Source organism: Chiloscyllium punctatum, chromosome 38 (assembly GCF_047496795.1).
Source record: "Chiloscyllium punctatum isolate Juve2018m chromosome 38, sChiPun1.3, whole genome shotgun sequence".
Lineage (NCBI taxonomy): Eukaryota > Metazoa > Chordata > Chondrichthyes > Orectolobiformes > Hemiscylliidae > Chiloscyllium > Chiloscyllium punctatum.
Window position 1 is genome coordinate 23,451,254 of NC_092776.1, and position 12,012 is coordinate 23,463,265.

The window sequence follows — 12,012 nt, forward strand, 5'->3', positions numbered from 1 at the left end:
CAGAAAATTATGGAAACTCTCAGTAGGTCAGGGGACATCATGGAGTGAGAAACAAGAGTTATTGCTTCAGGGCAATGACCTTTCTTTAGAACTTATTCAAGTTTTCTGAAGTTATCGTTATGGGGAAAAGAGGACAGGTTTGGGAAATAACTTATGTCCAATGGACTGCAGTAATCCAAGAAATCACCTTACCACCGCCTCCTCAAAGACAACTGAAGATGAACAATAAATGATGGGCCAGCCAATTATGCCAATATCCCAGGAGTGAATAATGGTATCACCCTCCCCCAAACTCCAAAAAACTGAGAAAAACTCCCTCAATGATCTGTAATTAAACCAGAATTTCACTTGCCCAGTAGCTTGATTGAGCTGGTGACTAAAAACAAAGTATTGACTTACTGCAATAATAATTGCACAATTGTCAACATTAAAGTATTTTTTTTAAAAAAAACATCCGCTCATTTGTTTCTGTAATGTGAGAAATGTCGACCGGCCCCCCTATAAATGGTGCTTTAAAGAGATGGGGAAAACCGCACTGACAGCACGATCACAATATTGGAAACTCTATTCAATCCCTCTGCTAGCAATGCAGGCGTTGCCATTGCTTTGTTGTTTTTATGAGATCCTGAGGCATTAACAGCGAATAAGCTGCGGCGGAAATTGCTGAAAGTGCGGGCAGGGGAGAGAGGATGTGCCCCTAAAAGTCTGGGAGAGTGCTATCTACGGAGGCGGCCGGAGGCTGGGGCTGGGAGTACGGTCAGTGAAGCTGAAGGAACCAGCGTCAGCGGGCGGGGCTGTTCAGGCTCCGCGCAGCGTCTCCACTGAATGAAGGAAGGCATTTGGTACAAGTGCCGTGCACTGGGACAGCACGGGACAGGAGCCCACCACTCAGTCTGATGCGTTTTATTATCTGGGATCGCTGCTCACGCAAAAAGGCACTTCAAGGGCCCCCCGACTCTATCTAGTCTTTACACATGGATAGGAGCAAAGGTAAGTGAGTGGAGGGTGCGATCTGATCGACTTTGTTTGGACCCCAGGCTGTTTTACAGTGTGTTCTCTCCCCTCTCTGTTAACTCCTGTACTCGTTGGATCTGTTCTCCCCGCCTTCCCTTTCGTCACTGACCCGAGGAGGGCAGCCCCCAAACTGTACCTGACAGAGCAGAGCCCACTCAGGGCTGAGGGTTACCCTCCAGTGTCTGAGGAAAGGTCAGGGCTACATTGGCTCTTCACTTCCCCTGGACTCTCCGCTCTTTGCTGCCTAGCGCGGATGCCCTGTCACTTTGCAGATTGGACCCAAACTTCCCCGGGTCCGTCATAGGAGCTCGGGGAAGCCGCTGGCCCGGGGGTCAGCTTGCTTTTTAACTCCTTTCCGTTGACGGTCAACGGAATTTCGAGCATTTTGCTCAACTCCGAGCGGGAATTGTCATGCATGTCAGTGACGTTCGAGGCTAGACCACGGACCGGTACAACTTGCAAGGACTGTGTTCCTTTCACTTTGGGATTGTCAAACACTGATGTGGACGTGAACGTTCGTGAATTGATGCTCCTAGGGACCCAAGTCTAAATCGAGGAAACTACGAAAGGAGTGATTTGCGAGCTGCCCCCTGATAAATTGGGGAGTGTTGCTTTCGTGAATGACGGTGAAGAGGCAATGACAAATATTTATGTCATGCATGGAGGAATCGCAACAATTGTGTTTGTTCCTGGCTGCTGCAAACGGGAGAAGTGCCCCGATCAGGACTAATGAGGGGAATTCGGGATAGTATTCGATACAAGGCACAGATTGGTCAGAAAAACACCAGCAGACCTGAGGATCGGGAGCAGCTTAGATTTCAACAAAGGAGATTGATTCAGAGAGGGAAATATAATAGGAGTAAGCTTGCGGAAACATACCAATTGATTGCAAAAGCTTTTATAGGTATGTGAGGAAAAAGATTGATGCAGACAAATGGAGGTCCCTTACAGTCAGCAACGGGAAGTTACAATGGGTAACAAAGTGCTGGCGTACCTGGGTTCTGCATTCACAAAGGAGGTCACAAATGATCTCCCGTTGATGTTGGGGAGTCGGGAATGTAGTGAGAGGGAGGAATTGAAGGAAATCAATATGAATAGGGAAATGGTGTTGGGGAAATCAGTGAGAGTAAACGCTGATAAATCCCCAAGCCCAATAATCTACATCCCAGAATACTGAAGGAAGTGGCTTTAAAAATAGTGGATGCATTGTTGGTCATCTTCCAAGATTCTACAAACTCTGGACCAATTCCTACAGACTTATGGGTTGCGACTGGAACTCCACGAATTAAGTAAGGGGTAGAGAGAAAACAGGAAATTATAGGCCAGTTAATTAGATTACATTAGTGTGGAAACAGGCCCTTCGGCCCAACAAGTCCACACCAACCCGCCGAAGCGCAACCCACCCATACCCCTAACCTAACACTACAGGCAATTTAGCATGGCCAATTCACCTGACCTGCGCATCTTTTGACTGTGGGAGGAAACTGGAGCACCTGGAGGAAACCCACGCAGACACGGGGAGAACGCGCAAACTCCACACAGTCAGTCGCCTGAGTCAGGAATTGAACCCAGGTCTCAGGCGCTGTGAGGCAGTAGAGCTAACCACTGTGCCACCATGCCGCCCACAAATCTGACACAGTGAGTGGGGAAAATGCTAGAGACAATTATAAAGTTAGCCAGGATTTATGAAAGGGTAATCATCATGCTTGACCAATCTACTGGAATGTTTTGAGGATGTAAGTCGTAGAGTTGATAAGATGGCACATGCGGATGTGGTTTACTTGAAATTTCAGAGGACTTTGCATAAGGTCCCATGAAAGAGATTAGTATGTAAAATTAGAGTGCATGGGATTAGGGTAGTGTTGTGACGTAGATAGAAATTGGCTGATGTTAAACAAGGAGTAAGATTGTACAGGTCTTTTTCCAAGTGGTAGTCACTGACTAGTGGGGTGTCACAGGGATCCATGGTTGGATGCCAGATATTCACAATATATATTCATAATTTGGATGAGGGAGTTGAATGTAATATCTCCAGAGTTTGCAAACAATGCATAGGTGGGTAGGAGGGTGAGGCATGACAGGGTACAATGATGCTTCAGTCTGATTTGAGTGAGTGGGCAACTGGATGGCAGATAAGGAATCCTATGGATAAATGTGAGGTAACAGGAACAGGAAGACAGATTATTATCTGAATGGTGGTAGATTCGGAAAGGGGAAGGTGTGATAAGAGCTGGGTATCCTTGTTCACCAGTAACTGAAAGTAATAACGTAGGTGCAGCAGGTGGCAAAGAAGGTAAATGGTATGTGGGCCTTCATAGTGAGAGGATCCGAGTACAGGAGCTGGGATGTCTTGCTGCAATTGTACAAGGCCTTGGCAAGATCACACCTGAAGTATTGTGCACAGTTTTGGTCTCCTTATCTGAAGAAGGATATTCTAGCTATGGAGGGAGTGCAATGAATGCTTACCAATCTGATTGTTGGAATGGTAGGACTTATGAATGAAGCAAGAAGGGATCAGTGAGGACTATATTCACTGGACTTTAGAAGAATGAGGGTTTGTGGTGTGTGTGGGGAGCATCTCATTGCAAACCTACACATTTCTAACAGAACTGACCAAGGTAACTGAAAGAAGGACATTCCCTATGATGGGGTAGTAATGAATTTAGTAACACAGTCTACTGATATAGGGTAGACCCTTTAGGAGTAAGGTGAGAAATTTCTTCACCCAGTGAGTGGTGAGCTTGTGGTATTCTCTACCACCAAATGTGGTTGAGGTCAAAACATTGAATGTTTTCAAGTAGGAGATATATAGTTCTTAGGACTGAAAGGATTAAAGGATATGGAAGAAAGTAGGAACAGGACATTAAGTTGGATGATCAGACATGATTATATTGAATGTTGAAGCAGGTTGGAAGGGCCAAAGGCCTACTCCTGCTCCTGTTTTCTATGAATCCCAGCTGTTCACTGGGTTGTGCTACCTCAACTATGTCTCTGACTGGACTGTTGATAGAACAACAGAGCTGTGCCAGTTAACATGATCCCAGTCATCCACTCAGAAATCCTACAGCAACATTACTTTCAATCCCCATAGTGGAGCTGAGAGTCTTATTGCAACTCCAATCAATTCTGTTTCACAAGCAAACAAAGATTCAGGAGTGGTTTGGAAACAAAGATGTGCACTGTTCACACTGTGAGTCACATTGATAATGTGTGAGAATGAAGGTAGTGCAGTGGGTTATCAGAGATCAATCAGGCTGAGCAATGGCATCCTTTTCCAGGTAAATAGACTATGAGCATTTGTTTGCAACCATCGAAGAAAGATTATCTTGAAGCACACTTTCCTTTTATTGGTGAATGCTTAGTGTTGTTAGGGTTCATCAGACAGACAAAATATTTGCAATGAGCAGAGAGAACTGCAATGCAAATCTTCCCCAATGGCTAAAGTAGATGAATGACTGGGTGTTGTGTAATTTCTGTTCCTGTTTATCTGAAAAATTGAATTCATTCAGAAAACCCTGTTTAATATGTTTCATCCCAGTGTAAGTGACAAGTGGGAGAGATATGATATTTTACCAAATATAATTTTCTAGTTGATTTCGAAGTTAGTGGTGTGCAAAGTAGGAAACTTCAAATCTTTATTATCAATTGTGCACAGGGCTGTTTCTGGGACTAAATGTTTCCAATCTCTGGCAAGGTCATCTGAGGAGAAGGGAAAAATGAAGGAGTCAATTCCTTTGCCATTTAAATATGTCAGCTGTCAGGTCAAGTAAGGAGCAGCACTGACACCATCCTTGGAGAATTTCTGGAGGATGAACCATCCCACTCCTTCTGACTAAAGTAAATAGTTGGGAGCTTAACTGAAAACATGTTAACCATGTGATTTATCAATTTGTGCTCATATTTATGCCAGCTGTTATGTGCTGTGACAGCTATAGCTCAATCAGATCTAGTTATCTGCTCTTGTCAACACAGCACTGCTGATACTGTTGTGAAAACTCCAAACTACAAACATTTTTGGCTTTGTCAGCAGAAAAATTAGTATTTATAATATAACTGCTTAAAGCCAATGTGGTACAAATGAGCAAAGTACTGATTAGAGTAATAAATAAAAACTACTATTTTCATTCTTGAGGTATGACTGTAACTGGTAAGGCCAGCATTTCATGTCCACTCATATTTATCCTTGAATTGGATGGTTTGCTCAGCCATTTCAGAGGTCAGTTAAGAGTAAACTATATTGCTGTACACGTAGGCCAGACCAGGTCAGGAATGGCCGATTTCCTTTCTGGAAGAACATTACTGATTTAGATGCGTTTTTACAATTCTGTGTGGATTCATGGTCTCCATTACCAAAACTAGGTTTCAGCTGCAGATTTGCTATCTAAATTCAAATTTTACCAGTTGGCATATTGGCTTTGAACCCAGGTCCCCAGAGCACTAACCTAGATCTCTGGATTACTGGATTAGTGGTGCTGGAAGAGCACAGCAGTTCAGGCAGCATCCAACGAGCAGCGAACTCAACGTTTCGGGCAAAAGCCCTTCATCAGGATGAAGGGCTTTTGCCCGAAACGTTGAGTTCGCTGCTCGTTGGATGCTGCCTGAACTGCTGTGCTCTTCCAGCACCACTAATCCAGTATTTGATTTTCAGCATCTGCAGTCATTGTTTTTACCTTTTAGATCTCTGGATTACTGTTGCAATGACATCAGTACAATGCATTCCCCAAATGTTTAAAATTATGATGAATGCTTTTGAATGTTTTACGATGAAATAAATAAGTATTTGGTAGTATAGAATTTAACTAAATCCAAAAGAAACAGAACTGTTCAACTTGCACACGTCAGGACAATTTGCAAGAATGCCAATGAAAAGGGTAAACAATGTTTATGCTGTATAAGAGGAGAGTGTTGATCGGTTGACAAGTGGAGTCTGGTTGGCGGAAGTGTTTCCATGGAGCATGCACCAGTTAAATTTGACTGACAGTACTGTGTTGATCATGATGGGGTAAAACAGTCAGCTGGTAGTGATAGTTCTCCAGCATCATTAGATGCTGCCCAAACTCTACTGAAAATTGCACATTTTCCCAGAAAGTAGGTTTGGATGAACCAAACCCTTTAACATACCATCTTAACTCCTCGTCCTTGTTATATGTTGACCAAAAGCATCTCTTAGGTTTGACTAAAGCCAGCCACCTGAAGTGGTGGGCAGACTCATCCTGGTCTCACAGAGGTGGGCTTGCAGTGAGAATGGCGGGAAGTGCTGAAGTGATGTCATGATTGAAGCTTTTCCACCTCTGGTAGTTTTGCTGGAGGCTGAGTGAAATCAGCTTTTCATTGAGAAAATGGCTTTTCATTGGAGAAAAAAGTGAGGAGCCAACCTACATAATTCAGTGCCCAAGTGTAGGCAGAGGAGGATGCCAGTGGGCCAGCTAGGCCTCTGCCAAAAACTCCACCCAACCAGAATCAGGTGCCCATAGCTGACGGTTTTCCCTCCACATAGCTGGCCATCCAGCTGTGGCCATGTTTTAATATTTAAAATATCACACATGTTGAAGAGACAATGCAAAATGTATCTGCTTCAGGGTCTAATTCCCAAACCTCCCCTGCAGAAGGGCCTGCGCCCAACTCTTCCTGTGGGGCTGCCATTCTTCTGAGGCTTAGCCTCAAGAACAATCTGTGATTGGATACATTCAAAAAGGAACAGGAAGAGACCATTTCGTCTTTCAAGCCTGCTGTGCCGTTCATTAAGATTGGTCAGTTTGTGTTCAGAATTCCACTTATCCCTGATTATCAATTATCACTTATTCCTGATAACCTCTAGTTTCTTGCCTAGCAAGAATCTATCTATTTCTGCCCTAGCAATTCAATGATCTTACCCCCACTGCATTCTGAGGTAGTGGTCCAAAGTTGCACAGCTATCTGAGAAAATAGTTTTCTTCTCATCTTCGACCTAAAAGGACAACCCTTAATTTCACAGAAGGTACCTCCTAGTTCAGGACTTGTGCATAGAGGAAGCTTCTTTCCATGACCAACTTATCAAGACCATTCAAAACCTGAAATTATTCCACATGCTTCCAAACTCCAGTGAAAACAAGCCTTTCAGCATCTACCCTGTCAAGTTCCTTCAAAGTCTTAAGTGCTTCAGTGAATTTATCCCTCATTTTTCTAGACTCCAATGAATATAAGACCCAATCTGTTCAATGTTTGTTCATTAAACAGTCAATTACAGGCAGAAATATAAAATATTACCATCTGTAACATTTGCTGTTTGCAAAGGGATTACAGTGAATCATCCTCCTATCTGTCTCAGAAACCTCGCTAGAGTCTTCATTTTAGATATTGCTATCAATCAGGTTTTTAAAAGGCCTTTCAGGTTGTTAGAATTGAATTAATTGGCCTCTGTCTGAGAAGGCAATTGATCCAGTTTCAGTTAGAGTCCAAGGCTATAATAGACCTGTAGGGCATCCAGGAGAGACTTCACTCAGAGCATGGATAGAATGTGAACTTAACGAACATGAGAAGTATTTGAGACAGAGATAACTGTGTATTTGGGAAAGCTAGCTAAACCTGTGAGTGAGAAAACAATAGAAATATCTGTTGATGGCGTCAGACTATCTTGTATCTTTCATGATCTCCAGATGTTGCAAAGTGCTTTACAGCCAATAAATTAGTCACTGTTTAATGTAAGAAGCACAAAGCCCATTTGCACCCATCAAGCACCCACAAACAGAAACATACTACTTATCAGATAATCTGTTCTCATCATGGTGATCTAGTGATAAATATTGTCTAGGACATGAAACATCACTCCCTTATTTTTCCTTTGAAAATGTGCTGGGGCAATTTTTGCATCCACCTAAAGGCAGGGCCTCAGTTTAACAGCTCACCTTAAAAGCAGCACTGCAGACAGTGCAGTACGCTCTCAGTACGCAGTACGCTCTCAGTACTGCACTGAGGCCATCAGGCTAGATTTTGTTGCTCACATTATTGAAGTTACACGTGAACATGTGAACTTCTGACTCAAAGGCAAGAATGCTACCAACTGAAATGCAGCTGACGTGAGAAAGAGTTAGAGGAGGCTTTGGTGGAGCATAAACATTTTATTGGGCTGGATGGCCAATTGCTGCTATGTAAGTAAATACTCAGTGTCTATAAGGATAACACTAATAGCTCAGCATAAAGCTACCACTAATTATCCTTTGTTTCATAAGAATAAGTTATGTATATAAAATTACAGAGAAATTACAACATTGGAACAAACTGTTCAGCCCCACCATTTCATGTCAGCTTTGTCTCTCCATGTGAACAGCTGTTCAAATCCCATATTCACACCCAATTTCATATCCTTTAATTTCCTGTTCCTTCAATCTTTTCTTTAACATTCTTAACTTTTGACATGGTCTGTACTCATTAGATAACCTAACAAGATGAGGGTGATAATGGGCCACCTTCAGGAGCCACCATAATCCAACTTCCCAGATGCCAGCTCTATTCCCTTTGGGGAAAAGCAGTCTCCAAAGAAATGCACTAGAACTCTTTTAAATTATGCCAGTATTTTGATGAACTGAGTATAACAAAACTGTTTGAATCACATCTTGAATTCAACCTCACACCAATATCGTACTTACTAAATAGATTAAAGTACATTATTTTGATTTCATGATACATAATAATCAAAAATGTTTAATGCATAACTCACTAAAAGGGTTTCATTGTTTGCGGCCAAGACAGTATAAGTTTCTGGACCCATCAACTTACTCAGAATTATGTCAGCACCTCTCCCTTTACTTTCAAGAGGAATTCCAACTGGCCATATACAGTGTGATTTAATGTAACAAGATGCAATGTTTTATGTTGTTTATTTTTATTTCAGGAAAAGCATAAGTCTAAATAGCAATGATTAAGCTCCAGCATTTGTTCTGATAAGGAGATGTAATTTGTTGTCTGATCCCTGTAAATCACTGTTCGTAGTTATGCTTAGAATAACATGTGATATCTCACTTATTTGTTATGATATCAATATTAACTTGCAAGTTTAAACAGGATCACTTCATACACGGTGAAATTAATAGGCTTTTCAGTTCCACACGTTTCTAATCAAATAAAGTACTGCCTGAACATATTAATAGATTTCTAGTATGATCATTTGTCCCAGGTAGCTCAGTGAATTAATCTGCTGTACTGTGGTCTAGAATCATAAGATTAGTCACAGCATGGAAAGGGGATGTTTGACCCACTATGTCTATGCTGGCTGTCTGTAAGAGCAACTCGTTTGGTCCCACTCTTCCAGCTTTGACATGTAAACCAGCAAATTATTATTATTCCATCAGTTTTTGAAGTTGTTAATTGAACTTATTGCCACAACAATCTCAGGCTATGTATTCCAGATCCTGAACATTTGCTGTGGAAACCCTTTTTTAATCTTATGTCACAATTACTTCATTTGCTCATCTACTTAAATCAGTGCCCTCTGGTTCTTAAACCTTCTGTTAAAGGGAACACTTTTCCCTATCTACCCAGACTCCTGATGATTTTGAACACTTATATCAAATATCTTTTTGGTCTTCTCTACTGGAGGAAGAACAGCCCCAGTTTCTCCAATATGTCGACATTGCTGAAGTTCTTGATCCCTGGAACCGTCTTGTACATCTTTACTGCACTATTTCTACTGCCTTTGCATCCTCCCTTTGTGAAATAAATGACCATTCTAGAGTCTGTGCAGTTCAAGCAAGCAGAAATTTTATTGAAACATATGTAAGGGAGAGTCTCATCTTGACTACAAAGAACTTCTGAAAGATACAGAATTTTCAGCTCTCAAATCCTCTTTCAGCCTCCAATCAACCCGCTTTTTTTTACTATTTATATGCTGAGAGAAAACTTTAGAATTCCCCTTTATATTAACTGCCAGTGTCTTCTCATTCTTTATTTTTCTTATTTCTCCTTTCATTTCCTCTATTCAGTCTGCCATATGAACCTTTTATCTGCTTCATTGTCCATCTGTCTCTGTCATCAACAAGGGACTACCGTCTTGTTTGTGCATCTTTCCCTCTTGTTACAATGTGTTCCATGTGGCGTGTAAAATGGTCGTCATTCTAATGCCCTCATTTATATATGATGATATCGGGGTCATAGTATACTAATGTATTCATGCAAATGCAGTGTATCTCAAATGGATCTGAGCTATTTCCTATTTAAAGGCATCCCTTTGTTCCATTATGTTTTTCCTTGCCTACGTTAAAAGTAAGTTTCAGTTGATATTGATCTCTCAGCTTCATCAAGACACTCAGCTGTTATTGTTGATGGATTCTGGATTAGTGGTGCTGGAAGAGCACAGCAGTTCAGGCAGCATCAAAGGAGCAGCGAAATTGACATTTCAGGGAAAAGCCCTTCATCAGGAATAAAGGCAGTGAGCCTGAAGCGTGGAGAGATAAGCTAGAGGAGGGTGGGGGTGGGGAGAAAGTAGCATAGGGTACAATAGGTGAGTGGGGGAAGGGATGAAGGTAATAGGTCAGGGAGGAAAGGGTGGAGTGAATAGGTGGAAAAGGAGATAGGCAGGTAGGACAAGTCCGGACAAGTCATGGGGACAGTGCTGAGCTGGAAGTTTGGAACTAGGGTGAGATGGGGGAAGGGGAAATGAGGAAACTGTTGAAGTCCACATTGATGCCCTGGGGTTGAAGTGTTCCGAGGTGGAAGATGAGGCATTCTTCCTCCAGGCGTCTGGTGGTGAGGGAGCGGCGGTGAAGGAGGCCCAGGACCTCCATGTCCTCGGCAGAGTGGGAGGGGGAGTTGAAATGTTGGGCCACGGGGCGGTGTGGTTGATTGGTGCGGGTGTCCCGGAGATGTTCCCTAAAGCGCTCTGCTAGGAGGCGCCCAGTCTCCCCAATGTAGAGGAGACCGCATCGGGAGCAACGGATACAATAAATGATATTAGTGGATGTGCAGGTAAAACTTTGATGGATGTGGAAGGCTCCTTTAGGGCCTTGGATAGAGGTGAGGGAGGAGGTGTGGGCGCAGGTTTTGCAGTTCCTGCGGTGGCAGAGGAAGGTGCCAGAATGGGAGGGTGGGTCGTAGGGGGGTGTGGACCTGTCCAGGTAGTCACGGAGGGAACGGTCTTTGCGGAAGGCAGAAAGGGGTGGGGAGGGAAATATATCCCTGGTGGTGGGGTCCGTTTGGAGGTGGCGGAAATGTCGGCGGATGATTTGGTTTATGCGAAAGTTGGTAGGGTGGAAGGTGAGCACCAGGGGCGTTCTGTCCTTGTTACAGTTGGAGGGGTGGGGTCTAAGGGCGGAGGTGCGGGATGTGGACCGCAATTTCCCTTCCCACGTGGTTAAAGATGCCCTCCAACGCATCTCGTCCACATCCCGCACCTCTGCCCTCAGACCCCACCCCTCCAACCGTAACAAAGACAGAACGCCCCTGGTGCTCACCTTCCACCCTACCAACCTTCGCATAAACCAAATCATCCGCCGACATTTCCGCCACCTCCAAACAGACCCCACCACCAGGGATATATTTCCCTCCCCACCCCTTTCCGCCTTCCGCAAAGACCGTTCCCTCCGCGACTACCTGGTCAGGTCCATGCCCCCAAACAACCCACCCTCCAATCCTGGCACTTTCCCCTGCTACCGCAGGAACTGTAAAACCTGCGCCCACACCTCCTCCCTCACCTCTATCCAAGGCCCTAAAGGATTCAGACCATTCATCCAAACAAGCCAACCTGATATTGCTCCCAGCAATAAAGTAATGTGCTAAATTTTTACCACACTGACAAATACCAATTGGCTTTTCATGGGTTTGTCAACAGGGATTTCCACTAATTCAGAGCCGCCCTCCACGGGAGATCTGAATTGTCTCTGAACAGGGCAAGCAATTCAACCAATCTTACTTCCAATTGAACTTTGTCCAAAACATAGAATCACAGAATCCATACAGTGTGGAAGCAAGCCATTCAGCCCATACTGAACCTCCGAAGAGCATCCACCTAGTCACCTGTCCCCACCC

General features: G+C 43.5%; 1 protein-coding gene across 4 annotated transcripts in view; it reads left to right on the forward strand.

The window, feature by feature from the left end:
• The first annotated feature begins 720 nt into the window (after positions 1–720).
• Positions 721–12,012, forward strand: part of afap1l2 (actin filament associated protein 1-like 2) — a 220,921-nt gene continuing 209,629 nt past the window's right edge. For 2 of the 4 annotated variants that reach the window (XM_072557366.1, XM_072557367.1), the window contains exon 1: positions 721–990. In XM_072557366.1, coding sequence (XP_072413467.1) covers positions 975–990 — 16 coding nt within the window. In that variant the 5' untranslated portion in view covers positions 721–974. Of the gene's footprint in view, positions 991–1,228; positions 1,919–12,012 lie in introns of those variants that run through there. The other 2 variants (XM_072557365.1, XM_072557364.1) reach the window with 2 other exon arrangements.